The sequence below is a fragment of the Rutilus rutilus genome (assembly GCF_951802725.1).
Source record: "Rutilus rutilus genome assembly, chromosome: 12".
NCBI classification, from domain to species: domain Eukaryota; kingdom Metazoa; phylum Chordata; class Actinopteri; order Cypriniformes; family Leuciscidae; genus Rutilus; species Rutilus rutilus.
The window spans coordinates 11,597,200-11,618,104 of NC_140217.1; the positions used below are offsets into that span (position 1 = coordinate 11,597,200).

Sequence of the window (20,905 nt, forward strand, 5' to 3'; positions counted from 1 at the left end):
AACAAGAAATTAATTGGTCAGAGATCTGAACCTAGGTTTTTTTTGTGTGTGTGTGTGTGTGTTTTTATTTTAGAAAAAATGTCTAAGAGAATTGAGCCAAAGCAACTGAAAAAAACCTGTAAAAGTGTTAGCTTTCTTTAAATGTCCACTAGAGGGCAGCACACTCCTCAACAATGGACACCAAGTGGATGCGAATGCAATAATGGGGTCATGCTTTGGCTCGGTAGCATATACCCTGCTCGTAATCAAGCCTGTCAGTATGAAACAAACTTTTCCTTGTCTGCTGCCTTACACTTTCGCTCAGATAGTTGCTAGTGAAGGTACTTGAATGAGATGGCTTTCTTCATGCTTAACATATCTACAAAGAAGCATTTGCCCTAAGCTGTTGTTAGAAGTGCCTTAACTGCTTTAAGATGGTCGCAAAGCTGCTGTTTAGCCCAAATGCTTTCAAAACTAGTCAACAGACCAGCATGACCAGGCTGGAACTAAGACCAGGAAACCAAGTCAAGTCAAGTCAAGTCAAGTTTATTTATATAGCGCTTTTCACAATACAGGTTGTATCAAAGCAGCTTCACAGTATTAAATTAAAATAATACATCAATGTTTGTTTCTAGTGGAAAACGTCCACGTTTGGTAATGCTGATCAATAGTATTGTTGATTGATTAATTAAATTAAATATCCCCAAATATCCCCAACTGAGCAAGCCAAAGGCAACAGTGGCAAGGAACCGAAAAACTCCATCAGGTGACCTAATGGAGAAAAAAAAAAAAAACCTTGGGAGAACCCAGGCTCTCCTAAGAAACCAGTTGAGGATGATTTAATATCTTTTTTTCTTCAAGCAGGGAAAACAAAATAAACATGTTCCTTTTTACATTTAATTTTCCAGGTTAAGCCTACTAAATCAACATTTATAACTTAAAGATAAGTGACAGGTTTAGTGTAGGCCCATAAAAAATAAAAAAAAAAGACCAATAATGCAATAGAGAAAAAATATTTTTTTGGAATACCTTCCTTTATTATTAAAATCTCAAAGTTTTAAAGGCAATTTGAGGAACAAAGCAAGCAAGGAAAAGCAATAGCAATTATTCCTATTTTTCTTGGCATGGATACTTGACATATTTTGTCTTTAGAACAATCACCTTATTTAACTAATAATGATTTTAGTTAAAGTTGGGGTTTGATCAAGTCACCTGATTATTTACACAAGAGACCCAAAGTTGACTAGTGCCAAGTCAAGATCAGATGGATATTAGATAAGTCATGATATTACAGGGTAATATGGACACAGATATCTTCACATAGGGCATGTCATTAGCAATATGTGATAATAACCTCATTGACAGTGGTATAAATTACATTTGTGTATGAGAGAAATGTTATTCCCTAGTAAGTGATCCAGTTTGTACCATTAAAAAAACAAAACCCCACATCATAATGATTCTCATGTATTCTGAAACAACATAATTCACAGTTAAAGGTTGTATATAGATAGAAAAATACTGTTTAATCCTTTAGGGCTCTTCTGTCTTCTGATGATTTGCAAAACTGAATGCATGTATGGATATAAGAGGCAAATGTACTGATGGATTAAGGGCTGATTAATGCAGAGCAGCAGAGAAGTTAAAGCGTGGTCCTGTTTACACTCAGAAGTGTACTCTGTTTGAAGGAATGTCTTGGGAAAACTTCCTTTTTTGTTGTATACTCAGTGCCTGAAATAAAATATTAACAAAAACATCTAATTAGTTGCAAATCAGCAAGAAATTTAGTTTAAAAGTTTAATTTTACTAAGGTTATTTTTTATCAGTTCACCTTTTTCTTGGCTTTATCAATTGATAATCCTTTAGCACTTAGAGCAGCTATCTTGTTCTCAATGTCTGAGACCTGATAGATAGATAAATAATTAATTAATATCTGCATACAGTTAGAGATAGATAGATAGATAGATAGATAGATAGATAGATAGATAGATAGATAGATAGATAGATAGATAGATAGATAGATAGATAGATAGATAGATAGATAGATAGATAGATAGATAGATAGATAGATAGATAGATAGTGAAAGACAGATATCTTTTTTGGAATGTAGCTCACCTCACTTTCTGTGCTCTGAACTTTAGTGGCTGCCAAAGAAACCTGGTCCTCCAGTTCAGAGAGTTCTGAATCAATAAGCGGGCCGCTGTAGTGATTGTTGGCATTCTGTTCAATCTTTTGCAACTTTTTTGCCATATCAAAGGACTTCCCTGCAGTCATGTACACCTGCAGTAACAAAGAAAGAAAGAAAAACTACAGCAAAATTCAGCTCTGAACAAATCTTAACAAATCGAGTGATATAAAACCGACTGGTCGAAGAGTCTAATCTCTCTCCTTCAAACAAACATAACAGTATCTATAAGAGGGATAAGCTTACATTTTCCTCAAGTTCCCTGTACGCATCATCAGCCTGCTTAACATCTGTGCCCGCTAACTGAAGTCTGTCATTAGGATTTGAGTGGGCCAACTCGTTCATAGCGCTTTCAGTGGCATTAATTGTTCTTAGAATCTCAGTTGTGATGTCGCATAGGGCCGCCGCGGTGGATCTCTGAAAGCCATGTAGAGGGAACAGTAATTAACCGAGAGGATAGAAGCCTCCTCAGCATTGAAACCGTAATAAAATGACTGTAGAGAGGTATTAGCATTGCTGAGATTATAGCTAAATGAGGCATAAGTGTTGTATGGTCTAGTTAAGTTAAGGATTAGTTATTAAAATAACTCAGGGGAACTACGAACGTCTTTCAGGTGTTTCTTTGGCTATACTAATGAAAATGCTAGAACTAAACTCAGTATTTTAAGATTATTAGGAGATAGTTAACCCAAAAATTTAAATTCTGTCATCATTTTACTCATCCTCATGTCGTTCCAAACCCATAAGACCTGAAAGGTTTCTGTCCCTCCGTTGAAAGTCCAGGTAACCAAACCTTCATCATATAAAGCAATTAACAAGACTTGGATTAAACCGCTCAGTTTATATGGATTTATTTTACGGTGCCTTATGAGCTTTTTGGATCCTCTAAGTTTTGGTAACCAGGACTTTCAATGGAGAGACAGTAACATCTCGGGTTTCATTAAAAATATCTTAATTTGCTTTCCGAAGATTAACCAAAGTCTTATCGGTTTGAAATGACATGAGGGTGATGACAGACTTTTCTTCTTCTTTTAATACCATCTGGTATTCCACTAATAGTCTGATAATGAGACATTTGAATCAGAGATGCTTCTCAGGAAAACCTTACCTTGGACAAAAACAGCATCTCCCATAGATTTTTGGACTCTATGGATATGTGTGTTGTCTGTGTACTCACCTTTTGTGCTTCAGTGGGCATTTCATCACTGGAGGAGCTCAAGGGTTCTTGGGACACAGGGGCCATCGGTGCCTGGTCCCCCCTCACAGCGGACCCTTTGGACTTAGGAGGTCTCTTCGGCTCATCTTCATCAGAGGAAAGTGCCTTGTCGCTCAACAGCTCATCTAGTTTTCGCCTAAGCTTCTCCTCGTCCACCTGTCCTGCTGTGGGCTGAACAGGCTACAAACATACAAAATGAATCGTTTTTTTATTCAAATCATGAGATATGGACCTACATGAAACCTTTAGAATAATAAGAAATACTGGAGCTACATTTCTGTTTTGAGACTTTATTCATACCTGATCAGAAGGCAAAGTCATTTTCACTTCCAGTCGATTCAAAAGACTCTCAATGGCAGACATTCTCTTGCTCAATTCATTGATCTACCTCACAGCAACATTTGAAAGAAAAGGGGGGGAGGGAGGGGGGGGGGGGGGGTCAAGGTTAAGTTGACTTTAATATGCAGATTGATTGCAGGTATCACTCCTAACCATACTTTTGTCTAACTCATCTTAAATAGGAAGAAAACACAGTTTCTTGTTTTATGTGACATCTGAAATAAATCTTTCTACAAATACAGACAAACAGGAAGTAACTGAAACTCATCTTACCTACAGTAATAAATGGTTAAAAGGTGCAATAAAAACAGTACTTTTAAAAGATACGCTACTGTTCAAAAGTTTTGGATCGATACGATTTTTTCATGTTTCTGAAAGAAGTCTCATGCTCACAAATACAGTAAAAAAAAAAAAATAATAAAAAAAGTGAAATATTATTACAATTTAAAATACAGGTTTCCATTTTAATATATAACAAAATGCAATTCATTCCTGTTGTCACACCCGCCAGCTGCGAGTGCCCTTGAACGCCAGCAGAGGGCACTCTTACCATTCACTCTACCACTTTAATGGACTCAATTTCCCACAGTGCTTTGTTTGTCATCAATTTAATCATGGGAAGCTGTTCCTCATCACCTCTCTTTGTCTATTTGCCTGTTCTGTACAGTTGTTTGTATTGTGGCAAAGTCTTGTCTATACAGCATTACTGAGTGTTTCCATGTTCCTGGTTTTTGAAATCTGCCTGTGTCCTGGTTTTCTCGTTCCTGTCTTACACTCTGGATTGGTTTGTTTGATTTGACTGATTTACGGTGCTCTGATCTTATGCCTGTTTAATGGACTACGACTTTGGATTGTGCTACAAATAAAACTGCAGTTGGATCTTCTTTCATTGTGCTCAGTGCTGTCTACATCCAAATTACAACACCTGTAATGGCAAAAGCTGAATTTTCAGCAGCCATTACTCCAGTCTTTAGTGTCACATGATCCTTCAGAAATCAATATGCAAATTTTGTGCTCAAGTAATATTTCTTATTATTATGACAGCTGTAAATGGTTGTGCTGCTTAATTTTTTTTTTTTTTTGTGTGTGAAACCATGGATGCATTGTTTTCAGGATTCTTTGATGAATAGAAGGTTCAAAAGAACAGCATTTATTTGAAATAGAAATATTTCTAACGATTCTTAACTGCTTCTTTTAATCAATTAAATTTGCCCTTGCTGAATAAAAAACTTTAAAAAAACGGACTGACTGACTGACTCCAAACTTTTAAATGTTAGTGTATGTTTTAAATCATGTACATCCACATGAGGTGAAGAACCAGGTCATAGCCAGTCACCTTGTTGAAATCACATGACCAGCTGAAAACAACTCATTTTGTCTCAGTAACCTCCCTAATACTTCCTCTAATTGTGAATAGTGCATTTTTTACAAGGCGTCTGAAACCATTTATGCACTTTTGTATAACTATATTTCAGATGCCTCTTAAAAGTCTTTTAATCATACCGGTGGTGGTCCCTGATGAATGTTTTCCTGAGATGATGCTCGACTGCGGCGTCGCGGGGGCAGCTGGTAGACAGGGTAACGGAACATATCTTCCTCCTCTGAAGTGTCCAGGTAGATCTGGCGCGGAGCCACGGAAGAGTTGATTTTAGAGAGAGAGCGAGCACGTACCATTCTGTGTTCAGAATACAGTCCATCATCTACAACAAAAATGAAGAGGACAAATTAGTTAATTTGCTTAATGCTGAAACTCCATCTAAGTTCTCCTGGTGACTGTCCACGCAGTGCATCCTATGTTACACAACACGTATACAGTAATTGAACAGATATCAAAAAACAATATATGATTTGTAATACTTAAACCTCTTAACCCACTTAACCTTGACCTTGATCACTTGATCAACATTATGCACAACATAATTACAAATGTTATTTTCGAAATGTTATGTCAGTGATCCACAGATGCTGGATTACAAAAAAATAAATAAAAAAATTCAGTAGAAACAAAAAAATTAAGGGGGGTAATAGGGGTAAACTACACATTTAAAATACATGAAAAAAAATATATATATATATTTTATAAGAAAGATTTAACATATGATCCTGGCCTGTGTTCCATTGGTCTTGTTTGTACTTTTATGTTACTTCCTGTTCTTCTCCATGTTTTGTAGTTCTTTGTAGTTTTTCTAGTAGATTAGTTCTGCAATCATTCCCACATGTGTCTTGTTTTCCTATTGCTCCTCTAGTATTTATACCTCAGTGTTTCTTGTGTTCTTTGTCGAGTCTTGTCCTTCATGGCTGTATGTTTTGAAGAGCTCATTCTGTTCCCTGCATATGGATCCAACATTCCCTCGTTTTTGAGCTTACCCGTGTTACACATTATAAATAATAAAACATAATAAATAAAATATTTTAAAATACGTTCTGTGTACATTCTGAGACACTGATTAAGAGTATTATTTTAGAATTACAATATTATGTAGACACAGACAACATTAATATTCTGGTAACACTTTAGAATAATGGTCCGTAGTTAACAAGTAGCTATGCAGGAAGTAATAGGTAGTACTGCATTAACACCGAACTTAATACTATTAACTAATATGGAAGCAATATTAACTAAGCAGTAAGTAATATCTAATTTAGTACAAAGGTAGTATACCTTGGTAGGTATATTTGATTATTACTAAAGAAATATATCCTCATTGAGAACTACTTGTGAACTAAGAAAGAATAACCAATTAATTACTAATTTAATTTCATTTAATATAAATTCTTAACATGGTCATAACATTTCAGAAGCTTGTGCCTCAAATGGGTTGACAAGGTAACGCTTGAGTAATTAGTGAGGAGTTAGCATGTTTTTCACAAGTAATACAAGTTATTTAATTTTATATTTGACACATACTGTACAGGCATGCATTTCTGTGAGGCACTAGTAATATTCTAACAAACATTGTAATCTGGAAAATGTGGTTTTGCGATTATCGCAACATAAATGCAGCCAATTTCTTCATTAAGGATGCAAATTGTTTTTGACAAGAGAACATCAATGTTTATATTCACATCCTAAAGAGAAGTCCTCCTCAGGCGGCTACTGTAACATAAAGGTAGGTCTTTGGAGTCTGAGACATATTGAACTGACACTCAATAGAGCTCATAATAGTGACCTAATCCAATCATGAGTGTCAGCATCACTTCCTAATTATTTAAAATTTTAAACAAATTATCATTATTAGTATTATTCTATGTTTAAGTTTGAAATAAACATACGTCCATCTTTTGGCAAGAGTTAGTCACAATCTCAACCTGTAACTAATGTATTTGGGGGAATATAATATTCATAAACTGGTTTCCACAAAGAACCCATTTGAGGCACAAGCTTCTGAAATGTTATGACCATGTTAAGAGTAAAAAAAACACCACAATTGATCACTTTTTACTTGATTACTTTTGTGATTAGTAATTAATTGGTTATTCTTTCTTAGTTCACAAGTAGTTCTCAATGAGGATATATTTCTTTAGTAATAATCAAATAACTACCAAGGAACTACCTTTGTACTAAATTAGATATTACTTACTGCTTAGTTAATATTGCTTCCATATTAGTTAATAGTATTCGGTGTTAATGCAGACGCAGTACTACCTATTACTTCCTGCATAGCTACTTGTTAACTATGGACCATTATTCTAAAGTGTTACCAATATTCTTTATGTGTAATCTGAAAACTTTGTGAATATGCAAATTCTTTTATGATGAAATCTACGCCAAATTTTACTTGAAGTCCCTGATATGTGATCAGTTTTTTTACTCCATCCAGCAGCAGTTTGTGTGAATTTGTCTATTTATGAAAAAAAAAAAAAAAATGAGGAAGAGAAAGAAAGGTAGCCTAAAGAAAGAAAGGGAGATCGAAATGTACAAACAGAACGTGCTTTCTTCACCTGGGCGTGAAATCCTGTCGAGACTTTTCCTGCGGTTCATGCGATGGTGATGGTGATGGTACATGTCAGAATTGTATTCTAGATCATTCCGCTGACCTCTATCTTCATGGATGTACTGGAGAAGAGAGAAAAGTGTTTATAATGCCTGAGTACCCCTTAAAAATGCGGATGTTGATAACAATAGTGAGAACCATATCAATACCTGGACAGACTGTCTGCGAGAGTGAGTGGCATAGTCGTCCATGTCAAGATCCATGGGGTGGACAGAGAGTAGACGCTTGGTCTTTCGCATCTGAGAGGAAGTCACAAGAAGTTCATAGAAGATAATATGAGTAACAGAATACTGGTTTAAGAGACTTTGGTTATCGTAATTGCACAATTTAAAATATTCCCATTGCTTTTACATACTGATTCTAAAATATTCCCAGGGTTTTATGAAATATACAGTAATGTATAATAATGTATAGTAATGTAATAGCATTCAACTGAAACAGAAGCATCATGCCCATTTAAATGTGCCACCTCAGATTTATGAACAATGTGGATTTTTAATGAAAAAAAGTATCTTCATTAATTAAGTTGTAGACTTAAAAAAAAGTTTGTCTAAAACTCTGTGGCAGAAATCCCCTTTATATATTTAAGTATAAAAAATACTTAAAATATATATTACATAACATATATAGGCCTATATATTATGGCATACTAAGAATATACTATTTGAGTCAGTTTAGTAAGGAAGGCCATTTCCGCCACACAAAAATAAAATCTTTGATACACCATAATTGATGTAAAAAGTCAAAATTATGACATTAAAAAGTTTTTGTCTTAATCATTTTTTACTTAATATGTCATAAATTCGTATCACAATTCCAACTTTTTATCTCATAATTAGTATATCATAATGTCAATGTTGGCAACACTATTTCAATAGTCCACTTTAGACATTCTATAAGGAACTTTGTAACTACATGTCATCTACCAGTCAGTGGAGTATTAGTAGACTGTCTGCTCAATATCTACTAACACTTTATTGTGATGGTCTTCCAACAGACATTCTACTGACTATAAGTAACTTTGCAACATGTTCACTTATTCTACTAACCCTAACACTAACCTAACAGTCTAATACTCTAATGAGAGTTAATTGACATGTAGTTGCAAATTAACGAGAGTAAGTTGACATTGTCTAGCGGCTAGACTAACACACAAAGCACAAAAACAATGATTTACTAAGTTGTTAAAAATATATATATATATATATATTTTAAATCATACTTTATTTCACCTTGTGAAAGCCTCGAAAAATGCTACTGAAATTCATACTGAAATGTGAATTCAAATACCTAACACTTTAATCTACCTGCTTATAACGTTGAGCTTCAGCAGCATCCATATTTTCTTCATCATGACCATTACACACATCTAAGAATAAAACACATTATATATTTCAGTGGTGCACTATCAAAAGGGATTACATGGTTTCAATAGGGATCCTTCAACAATACTTGGTCAAATGCCCTCAGCTCTACTCTGTGACAACACCAACTATATACTTCCTGTTTTCTTCACAACGCCATGAATGTGTTTTGTACTCACTGCGCACATCAGGCATGCTCTGTGTGTCATCATCACGTTGCCCTAAAGAAATAAAGGACGACAATGTATATGCTGGTCTTGTGTAACACAAAAGGAAAATCTGACTATTTAAAAAAGGACTATTTAACTCAGGCACTCAGACAGATTACAATATGTGGAATTATTGCCAAATTTTTCATGTATAATTAACAAATTAGATATTTGAGTAATCACTTTTGCATTGAAGTTGTTGTTCATAATATATATATATAAAAAAAACCTATAATGAAGCTTTATAACTATAAACAAAGAACATAAACAGCTTTACAGCTGTAAACCAAAGACAGATGTCACTTCAGTCATCTTTAACCTTGGGATAAATAATCTACGCCTCCATTTTTCTGTTTAACATGTCCTGTTGCGCAAGGCTATAAACAACATCAACAAGTCATACAGCGCCCCAGACACAGCATGTGACCCAGTTGTGGCCTCAGCACTGCTGGGACACAGTCTCTGGACAGAGTTCTTTGAATTCAAAAGACTGATCAACAAATCCTTTTGGTAACTAAATACACATAGACATAACAACGATTACACATGGTCTAACTATTTGCTGTCTCTTGCTGTTGTTCATCTGAAAAGCAGTATATACATGTTTTACATATTTACTATGTTAAACTAATTATTGATCATGAAGATTTTTTTTTTTTTTTTTTTTACATTTCTTCATTTAGCAGGTGCTTTTATCCGATGTGACTATAAGGTAACACTTCAGTTTAGGATTTATAAAGCACATGATAATGCCTTATTCTGCATTACCATATTCTACATCCCTTAATCCTACCCAATACCTTACCTTACCCAATACTACCTTACTAACTACCCAATACCTTACCCAATACTACCTTACTAACTACCCAATACCTCACCTTACCCAATACCTTACCTTACCCAAATACTACCTTACTAACTACCCAATAGCTTACCTTACCCAATACTATACTAACTATTACTAAGCAGTAATTAGTAATTACTAATTTTTGAGTTTATTGAGGCAGAATTCGTAGAAATTGGACCCTGATCTAAAGTGTGACCTACTATACAGTTTAAATTACTGTATACAATATGTTAAACTGAAATCACTATTTCATATCCACACATTTGTTTAGGAGCTGTGTACTAAGTGGGATAATGAACAGTCAGCCAGTCATTACTGCAAAATAAACCCTTTCAGGATAAGACAAGAGCCCTCTGAGGCCCAATCACCATGCCAAGGTTTACTTTGCGATAATAACTGGCTGACTGTACATTATCTCTTACTTAACACTCCCTTGCTCGCACAAGCACTTAAAATGACTGGTGATACTGAACCAGTATGATGATGTGACCACAGTGTGACAATAAAGGTTATCAGGGGGCTTTTAATAGCACTCACCATTTTCATTTAATCTCTTGTACAGTGACCTCATTACTTTTGCACTGCCAAAACGCTTGAAGCGAGAGTGTACATTGTCATGGTACCACCCCAAGGTTCCAATTTTTAGGACCCTGGATTAAAAAAAAAAAAAGTGCTATGTATAGATTTTATTTATAAGTGATTAAATATTCATATTATTTTATAGAAGTAAGTGTACTAAGTGTATAAGCTCTAAACTCTGAGAAAAGAAAACATTTTCTAACCTGGACATGCGGCAGGGGTCACATACCCAGCCACGCTCTTTCTTGTTGTAGCGGCTGCAGGTCTTGCAGGTGTAGAGTTTGCAGTCCATACACTGCCGTTTACTGTTCACCAGGAACTTAAAGGGCTGCAGGCAGCGGATACAGTGAGAGTCACCCAGATTTGACTGAGATCCCAGGAGTTCCCTCTTTGTTTCCTCCTTCTCAATCTTGGATTTAAGCTCCCTGCAATGTAATATAAATAGACAGAGCCTTTCAGAATGTCTCAGCATAATGACATGCATGACTATAAAGAATAAGCTTTTCAGCTGAAATCAGCATTATGGCTTTGACGGTGAGAATAACTAAATATAAATCATTGACAAACAAACTCTGATCCTTGTGCAGGACACATAATGTTCATAGGGATGCACAATACACTGTGTTCCAAATTATTATGCAAGTGACATATCATTAGGATTTTATACAGTAAACATTCAGATGATGTTTATGATGTCATTCAGAAAATGTTGAAGGAAATGAGTGAAAAAGAAATCCAGCCTGATGACATCAGGGACTTCATAAAAGGCAGATACTTAAGTTATATAAAATATACTGACTTAATGCTTGAAATATTTTCTTTTAAGGTAAGAACGGAAAACAAAGACTAAACCCTCCAAATGTGTCTGAATTTATTGAAGATGCTTTATACTCTCATTTCCACAGGATGTGCCTACCATTAAGCAAACTCCAGCTATGATAAAGTATCTGTCGTTCTACAGAGAACTAGTGGAAGATCCACTGGACTTTGCTGTGGGTCTTCTGCCCTGCGCCAGACTCTGGGTGTAGCTGGGTAAAAATCTCAAAACACCTCAAAATAATGCATCCTACAGTTGGAAGGTGGAGAATATGGACAGCCATCCTGAGAAGCACAACAAAGCTCTGCTGGACAAGCATCTGGACACATATGAAAAAGTGGCCAATAATATATTCTGTGAACAGACACGAAATGAGCATGATTTATTTTACTCATCTTGAGTGGTTGATGGCTGGTAAGTAGTTATGAAGTTTTTTTCTACCAGTATAAACAGGAATCCCATACTAATATGAAAATATATTTGCATGACACGCCACTCTTAAAAGTAATCAGAAATCCTATTGATGGTTATCCAGGGCATATATTCTGTATTACTTATGTTTGATTGTGTTTCACGTTTGATTATTCATCTTTGATAGTAAGGTCTATAGAAGAACAAAATTCAAGGAGATGTTTTGTTTTATCAAAACTATGTAGGGGAGATCATGTGGGGATTGAGACAGGGATGATTGTAAAATTGTTTGCTTTTACCATCTGTAACTTAAGTGTGTTATGTATCTCAAGCGTTGATATCATTTTCACATTTCTCTGCTACAAATTAGTTGTTTTGAAATCTACAACTTGTCCTTAAAATGTGAAAGTTAATGTTAAGCACAATAAGTGATGTTGTTGCAACCTTCCCCACTATCAGGGTGGCAAGGCAAGTTTATTTATATAGCACATTTCGTACACTGTGGTATTTCAAACTGCTTTACAGAAGAAGAAAAAGAAATAGCAACCATAAAACAATTAATAAGAAATAAATAAATAAAAAACAAGAAAAGAAGCAAGAAAAAAGAAAAGAAAAAAAGAATAAATTAGTTAAAATGAGATAAGATTATGCGGGTAAACTTTTACTTTAACTCAAGTAGATTTCTAATGAAAAGAATATTAACTTTTACTTCGTTTCACTGGGTGACGTTCCTCTTCTTTATTTTAAAGAGGTTTTTCCACATTAAGCAAGTCACAGTTTTGCAATATGGGGAGGAAGTAAGATCTTTCTTATGAAAAGCATATAAAAAATGTCTTGCAAAAGGCATGAAAACAACTAATATTTTGCATAAACTGACTAGAGATTATCGAACTGTCAAAAGATTTGTGAGTGATTTAGAGCAGAGAAGAACTCTGTCATTTAAGGCTTATTAAAAAAAAAGCTTCTGTCAATCTAAATAATTGTATTAAAAGGGAAACTATAACAAAAAGCCACTGTTGAGCAGCAAACAGGTATTTGAAGCTGCTTGTGTCTTTGGAGTCCCAATAACCTCTCCATGCAGGCTAGCAGTTGTCCATAAAGTTGCATTTCAGCCACCTCTAACCAAAGCTTGCAAAGAGAAACGTTTACAGTGGGTGTAGCCCCCCTTTGTAGTTCACTCTTATGACAGGTCAACATTCTCTATTCAGTTTTTGCTAAATATTAGTTGTTTTTATGCCTTTTGCAAGACATTGTGCCATTTCATGCTCCCTGCACACTCCCTTTCTTTTTTATCACTTAATTAGAAGCACCACAATTACAAAATTTTCATCTGTTACATAGGGTCTACATTTAGAAGTACAATTGGAACAGAAATTTAAAAGTTTATTTTAAAATGCAAAGTATTGAAAATCAAAATAAAGCTCTGTATACACTTGCATTTTTATGACAATATGTTCTACAAAAAGTTCTACACTTGCGGTATTGATGTCTACTTGGGCCAAATACAGGAAATACGTCACGTGAGTAGACAAGTGGTCAAGAGCCATTTTGTTCCTGTTTTCTTTTGTTCCCATCATTTCTAGGTTGTTATGGTTACTCATTAGCTGATTGATTAGTACCCACCTGTGCCTTGTTTTATCCCTTATTATTCTGTCTATTTAAACCCTCTTTAGTTTGCAGTTTAGTGTCCTGTTTTGTCTTTATGCTACTGAACAAGTAAACTGTTATGTTTTCTCCTGTGCCTGAGTTTATATTTGTATTATTTTCTTTGTTTTTTTTTCAATAAAATGGCTGTAATATTATCCTTCTCCTTCTCCTTCCTTCATCATCACAATGCTCTTACGTGACAGAATACGGGACCTAGAGAAGATTTTTTGGGTCTGGTCTCAATGATTACAACAAACTGATAGTTCCCTTTCGAGGGAACTCGAGCTGTGTCAATGACGCTTTGGGAACACCCCTGCGTGATTGCGTCTGAAGCACGTATGTCAACTAGTCTAATGGCGAGAGTGAGCGTCACGGGCGGGTGAAGTCACGACCAGGAAAGGATAAAAGCACATGCCTCAGCAAGCGCTCTATGTTGAAACTGTCTGTCTATTTATTGTTGTCTTGTCACAAGCATTTATATCTATATCATGGCTAAAGATTTATACAAGTTGTGTGCTTCTCCCTGCCCGCACTATTTTACGGGTGGGGATACACCTGATCTATGTGTAATGTATTTGGGAGCGGAGCATGCTATGTCAGCCTTCGAGGGGGTTCGCACACTCCGTCCGCTTCACACGCTCCGCTCTCGCCTGTCACTTTTCGAGTAAAGTGGCCAGGCAAGCGATCCTCAGGGATCCAGACCCGCTGCTACTGAGGCAGCACGGAGAAGGCATTCTTGAGGATCGCAAATGGATCTCTCAGCGGGGTTAGAGATGGGCCCCGCCCTTTCTCTTCCCTTACCCAGCGCTCCAGCACTCTCTCACCGGTGTCGGAAGCCCGCCCAATGCTTCAGTGCTCTAGTTCTAAGGAAAGTGTTGAAAGTGACAATAAGGGGGAAGAGGATTCGCCACCTCTTTCCCCAGCATATGAGGAGCTGGTGGAGGTGATTACTCGTGCTGTTGTTAAATTAAATATTGAGTGGCCAACCGAGAAAAGGGGCGCTCGTCCTAAAAGTAAACTAGATGAGCGCTTCCTGTCATCAAATGTATCACCTCCATCATGGGGCCTTCCATTTTTTCCCGATCTACACAGTGAACTGTCTAGATCGTGGAACAAGCCATATTCATCCCGTCTTTTCAGCCCCCAAGTCCATGTATATTCCGATAAGGGGGCTGAAAGAATATGAGGCGATGCCCAGGGCTGAAAAGACGCTAGCTAGCTATCTGTCCCCTGGTTCAGCATCGTCCCTGAAGGCACCAGTGCTACCCACTAAGCCACTCAAATCTACATCTAATTTAGTGGGTAAATCATATACGGATGCCTACATACAGTACAATGGCAGTGTTACAGGCATTTCAGGCTGATCTGCTGGGGGATTTTGATAAGAGCGAGGGGGTAGGACCCAACAAAGTTCGAGAACTGCGTCGGGCCACATATCTGTCTCTCAGGGCCACCAAGGAGACCGCCAGAGCAATAGGGCGGTCTATGGCAGCCCTGGTGGCCACTGAGAGGCCCCTTTGGCTAAACCTAGCCGAAATAAAGGACAAAGACAGAGCCTTTTTATTAGATGCCCAGTTAACGCCTCCTGGCCTCTTCGGCGACTCTGTGAATACGGTCGTCAAGAGGTTTCAGGAGGCCAAAAGACAATCTGAGGCATTTAAAGATTATCTCTCTCTCCGTACCCAACTCCCTGGGGCTGCTGGGCGGGGGGTGGGAACTGAAAACAGTTCAAACAGTTCAAAAACTGTCAGTTCGGTCGGTTCCTGCCAGTATGCTTCAGGCCACCGAAGTGGCTGTTCCAGTTATACCAGAGGCCAGTCTCGAGAGGCTGGTACCCATAGTAGATTATCTGACAGAATGGAATAATCTGCCAAACATATCTCAGTGGGTCCAGCAGATAGTAGAAAGAGGATACAGAATCCAGTTCGGTTCTTGTCTGCCACGCTACAACAAGGAGTTGCTCACGTTACTGCATCCTGAGCAGGCTCTGGTAATGGAGCAAGAGGTGAAAGCTCTGTTAGCGAAGGAATCTATAGAGCAGGTATACTTTATAGCCGCTACTTCTTTGTTACAAAAAAGGATGGGGAGTTGCGTCCTATACTAGATCTTCGTCAGTTGAATCGTACAGTCAAGAAACTCAAGTTCAAGATGCTGACACTCAAACAGGTCGTGACTCAAATCAGGTCCGAGGACTGGTTTGTCACGATAGATCTAAAAGTTGCATACTTCCATGTCTCCATCCTCCCTCAGCACAGGAAGTTCCAGAGGTTTTCTTTCGGGGGCAAAGAATACCAATATTGGGTGCTTCCATTCGGTCTAGCACTACGCACTATTCAAGAAGTGCGTAGATGCAGCTCTGGCCCCGCTCAGGCTGCAGGGCATACACATTCTGAACTATATAGACGACTGGCTGATTCTAGCGGAATCAGAGTAGTGGGCGGTTCGGCATCGGGATGTCGTCCTCGCACACATGCAGAAATGGGGTTGAGACTCAATGCCATGAAGAGTGTGCTTTCTCCACTACAGATAACCACTTTCCTTGGTGTGGCCTGGGATTCAGTCACAATGCGAGCCGTCCTATCGCCTGCTCGTGTAGCTGCTATCCTCACAGCCACGAAAGAGTTAAAGCTCGGCCAGTCACGGCACTGTGAAACAGTTCGAGAGACTGTTAGGCCTCATGGCATCCAATGTGAAATGGGACCTGATATTGGGACCTGGCTATAGCCCTAGAGGGCCTATCTGTGGCTCCCTTTGAGCCCCTTGAATTAGTTTCAGAATAGTTTCTGACCTACTATAGTTTACCTATAAACCTATACGCTATACCTATAGAGGTATACGACCTATACCTGGATACTTCCCCAGGGTCTCAGGTGCTTATGACTTAGTTGCCAAAAGTTTCTCATACAGGCAATTGTAAGTACGGCGTTTGGGTATTATCGTTCCCAAAGCGTCATCGATGCAGCGCGAGTTCCCTCGAAAGAGAACGTCTCAGGTTACAACTGTAACCCTAGTTCCCTGAGAAAGGAACGAGATGCTGTGTCGCCCTGCCATACTTCCTGCATCCCTGTGATAGACTTGCTTTGGCTAAATCGAAGCCAGAGCCCGTCTACGGAGAGCCTGCCCACTCCCTATTAAGTCCTATTGTACCGAATTTTGGTTGTAGTACCACCAGAGTTCCACTGGGGGCGATCGCCATGAGTGCAAAATGAATGGGAGTCAATGGGGCTAGACAGCTAAATTTGTCTCTTTCACCCGATTGCCGTTGAGAAATCTCAGATCTGATTGTAGATTTTGCAAGTTCAACATGGGTTTTAGGTCGAAAGTTGAATGAACGAGTACTTATGTCGTTTTGATTTCTTACAGGTTGAGTTGTTGTTGCCCATAACACGCTAGCATTCTGCTAATGACGTCAGCATTCTGACGTCATTGACATTTTGAAAGACTTTTTAAAGCAAATAACTGACTCTAAAAAATCTAACATCCAGCAATGTGTAATTTCTTTGCATCTCCTTTCGAATACAACATTCAAATTATTAGACAAAAAATTATATCCTGAGAAAAGTGGATTTTGAGGGGTATACCGCCATTGACCTCCATTCATTCTGCACTCGTCCTGTGAGCGCCCTCATATGGAATCAGAGTGGAACTGCAACCAGTTCAGAAGCCGGAAGTGTAGTGAGAGTGAAACTTCTCGCCATATTAGACATTCTCTGTCGAAGCTAACGCCGGTCAGACCGGATGTGCTTTTACCCTTTCCTGGTCCGTGACGCTCACTCTCACCATTGGACTAGTTGACATATGTGCTTCAGACGCAATCACGCAGCGTCTCGTTCCCTTCTCAGGGAACTATGGTTACAGTCGTAGCCTGAGACGTTTCCATGCCTATTAACGGTCCTCAAGAGAAGTTTATCAATTTTGTCAAGCATATGCTAATGAGAAGTGGCTACTCTTTCACTGTACACAGCTACACACACTAATAATTAAAAAACCATGTTAAATATTTATCAGCAAATGATTTGCTAAAAAATTATGTTTAACATGGATCGTAAATTATTAGTGTGATATGTGTACAGTGAAAAATTAATAATCACCTTGTGATTTGCTACAAATAATATTTGCTATAAATAATGTTGTGATGCCTAAATTGACTTTAATAAGAATTGGCAACATTTAAAATGACTGATTGTACATTTATAGTTTATAGTTTTACATTTATGATTTAAACAAAACAATTTAGAATTATTGTTCATCCAACATTACCATAACAATGATCAGATTATCAACTCTGCCAGAATTGTAATATCAGTGCATGTCTATTTTTATATCAAAACTCAGAGTTTATTAGTGTCAGTGAACATTTGAAATGGAATCCTTTCTAAACAGTCACACAAACTTGCACTGAATTTTTCACTATAATGATAATAGAATAATTCAGCACTAGAACACATATTGGATGTCGTAAAATAGTCATATCAAGAATTCAACTTGAATTCAAGACATACACTGACATACACAATAACTGTCCTTGCCAGGAAATAGAAAAGAACATAATTTTCTAACTCAAGCAAATAAGAATTCAATAGGCAAACAGAGACCTCCTTGTGAATAGAGAATAGAGCTCTGGGGCATCATGTTTTCCCACCCAGTGGAATGGTGTGATCAGGCCTTGTGACTATACCATGATCATCATGATGTCTTCACAATAGTGTCCTTTTAAACTTTATGCCCTTTCTCATAAACTTGTTTTTCTGGTGTGTATGATATATAGAGAAATATGGAAGAAATGATGCATTATGGATAGACCTCACAATACACGATGTGCTGGTTGGCTCCACTGACAGATCACAAACGTTAACCAATTTACCAATGTAAATGTAAGATTTGCTAACAAAAATATGTTTTTTACATTAACATTTTACTAACATTCCCATTTAGTTAAGAAAATGTTATTTTTGAATGTTCTCTGAATGTTCAAAAGGGACCGTTTTTAATGTTTTAATGTTGTTGTTTTTTTGTTGTTATGAAAGCTTTAAGGGAAAGTTCCATTTTATAATTTTGCAATAATTATGGGAAAGTTATTTTTGAATGTTCTCTGAAACAAGTATTAGCATTTAACAAAGGTTTGACAAATTTCCAACTAAAACTTTCACAAAAAAACAAAAAAACATTCTATTCCGTTAATGATACTGGAAGAAATTTTGTTCATAACTTTGAGAGAACCTTGCCAGAACATTAGCCAAGGTTCTGAGAACATTCCCTGTTAGCTGGATAAGTGGTAAGAGGTAATCATGCAATTTAAAGTTCTCACCCAAGCCTCTCCTCTTCCTTCTTCCTGAGGACGAAGTCTCTCTGAATGACGTCCCACACATGTTTGGCCTCCTCTTCTGATAGTCTGGACAGGTCCAACTTCTTATCCATAATCAGAGCTTAGTTGGTTTTTGTATTTTTTACTAAATAACAGGAAAAAATACTCAAGTACAAGGCTACAAGAAGTCTAAGGATAATGCGACTCTTTCATCATTCTACCTCTTTATCCTCTAGAGAGATATGGGCTACCTGGACATACAAATTCATATGAAGCACCACAGTCATTATAATCAAGGATCCATCCACTGGGTGTGACCCTTTTCATTCCCAAGTCTAGGCAGCTACTTTAAATAAAGGTACATTTAAAATGTCTCTTAACACATCTTCAAAATAATTCAGTATAGATTAGTCTGTAAACATCTGTAACATCAGTAATTCAAATCAAGTTTGTGAATTCCAATATAAAAGAGGCATTAACTACTGATTAATAAAATTAGTACTAACACAACAACTACATTACCTTTAAAAGAAAGTGATGGATGCATTTCATTAAATATCGATGATGGCCATAACAACACTACTGTGTGTAAATGTGAAACTGGTGTCATTCTAATTCATAGAGCATTGATTGCCATGGCTCCTCAGATACAAGTATTCATGATGAGATCATAATGATTTCAGCCAGAGTGTTATAAGTAATTAAACCCAGGAAATGAATAAAGTCGGACAGATACCTGATGCAGTCGTTAGAAAGTATTGTATAATCACAGTGACAACATGCATGAACTCTTCACATTGCTAGCCTTAATAGCAGCAAGAGGAATTGACTTTTACATTAAACCTATTCAAATTATTTAAAAATCAGACTTTACACTTAGTTTCATAAGTGATAATGAAGATTTAGTTTACCTTGCATGCAGACACGTAGCTGCTCTTGCCAAGTCTCTCAGGATGAGGCAGATAATGTGAGAATAGTCAGAGGTATGGCAGTCTTAATCACATGTCTAGTTTTTCAAATGAAATGCAGAGAAAGCTCCACCCTTTCCACGCTTGAAATATAACAGCCTGGTCTCATGAGATCACGTTGAATATAAATGAATGTTTTTTTTGTTTTGTTTTCCTGGCAGATTAAAATAATTGTTATGTGAAGAGAGATTTTAGTTGTATTTTATCCTTTACTTGTATCTTGTTGATTCTTTCTGGTTCAATTTCTTCTATAATAAACAGTTGGTTAAAAATTATTATTATTATTATTATTATTTTTTTACATTGACAGAGCAAAGCTTCTTTAGTTCTGTTATAAATAAATAAATAAATAAATAAATATACAAACAAACTTTTATACAACAGAAAGTCCAACAGAATCGGGACTTTTTACTGTTTGTATCACTACCATTATCTCTTTTTTTTTTTTTTTTTTGCAGCTTATATCGTTATGCTTGGTGACAACAAGTTCTAGTTAAACAGTATATCCAGTGAGGCGCTAGATAAGTTATTTCTTGAATGGGCAGTCTTCATAGAAATGTATTCGACCTATACTACAGGGAGAGAAAGATTGCAGAAAGACTAAAAAAAGTATTATATATATATATATATATATACACAAGTATATACACAATTATATACACAAGTATACAATTATATTATAACTAGCCTATCTATTATGGTTCTCAATTCCAGTCCTCGGGACCCCTTGCTCTGCACATTTTGTATGTCTCTCTTATCTGACACACTCAGTTCAGTTCATGGAGTCTCTCCTAATGAGCTGATGATCTGGTTCAGGTGTGTTAAATAAGGGAGACATACAAAATGTGCAGAGCAGTGGGTCACGAGGACTGGAGTTGAGAAACACTGATCTAAAGATTAGCCTAACTAAAAAGCGCTACATAAAATACCGCCACTGGAAAGATTCCTGAGAGGTCAACTAATGTGATAAAATGTGGAAAAGCATCACCACAGTCCATTAAAATGGTCCATTCTTGGTGTGCTTCACATTTCTTGTTTGTGCA

The 20,905-nt window shown here is 36.9% G+C and overlaps 1 protein-coding gene across 2 annotated transcripts; it reads right to left on the reverse strand.

Moving 5' to 3' along the window:
• Positions 1–505: 505 nt before the first annotated feature.
• mlpha (melanophilin a) lies at positions 506–19,886 on the reverse strand. Of its 2 annotated transcripts, XM_084425447.1 has the most exons (15): positions 19,806–19,886; positions 18,898–19,039; positions 10,918–11,139; positions 10,673–10,785; positions 9,259–9,300; positions 9,023–9,084; positions 7,865–7,954; positions 7,663–7,777; positions 5,224–5,420; positions 3,682–3,765; positions 3,343–3,561; positions 2,412–2,582; positions 2,096–2,260; positions 1,811–1,882; positions 506–1,710 (listed from the first exon to the last, which is right to left on the reverse strand). In XM_084425447.1, the coding sequence occupies exons 2-15, from the start codon at positions 19,005–19,007 to the stop codon at positions 1,645–1,647; spliced, it is 1,728 nt and encodes a 575-aa protein (XP_084281573.1). In that variant the 5' UTR covers positions 19,008–19,039; positions 19,806–19,886; the 3' UTR covers positions 506–1,644. The 2 variants fall into 2 exon arrangements, with proteins under 2 accessions (XP_084281573.1, XP_084281574.1); XM_084425448.1 differs by lacking the exon at positions 2,412–2,582.
• Positions 19,887–20,905: the final 1,019 nt, after the last annotated feature.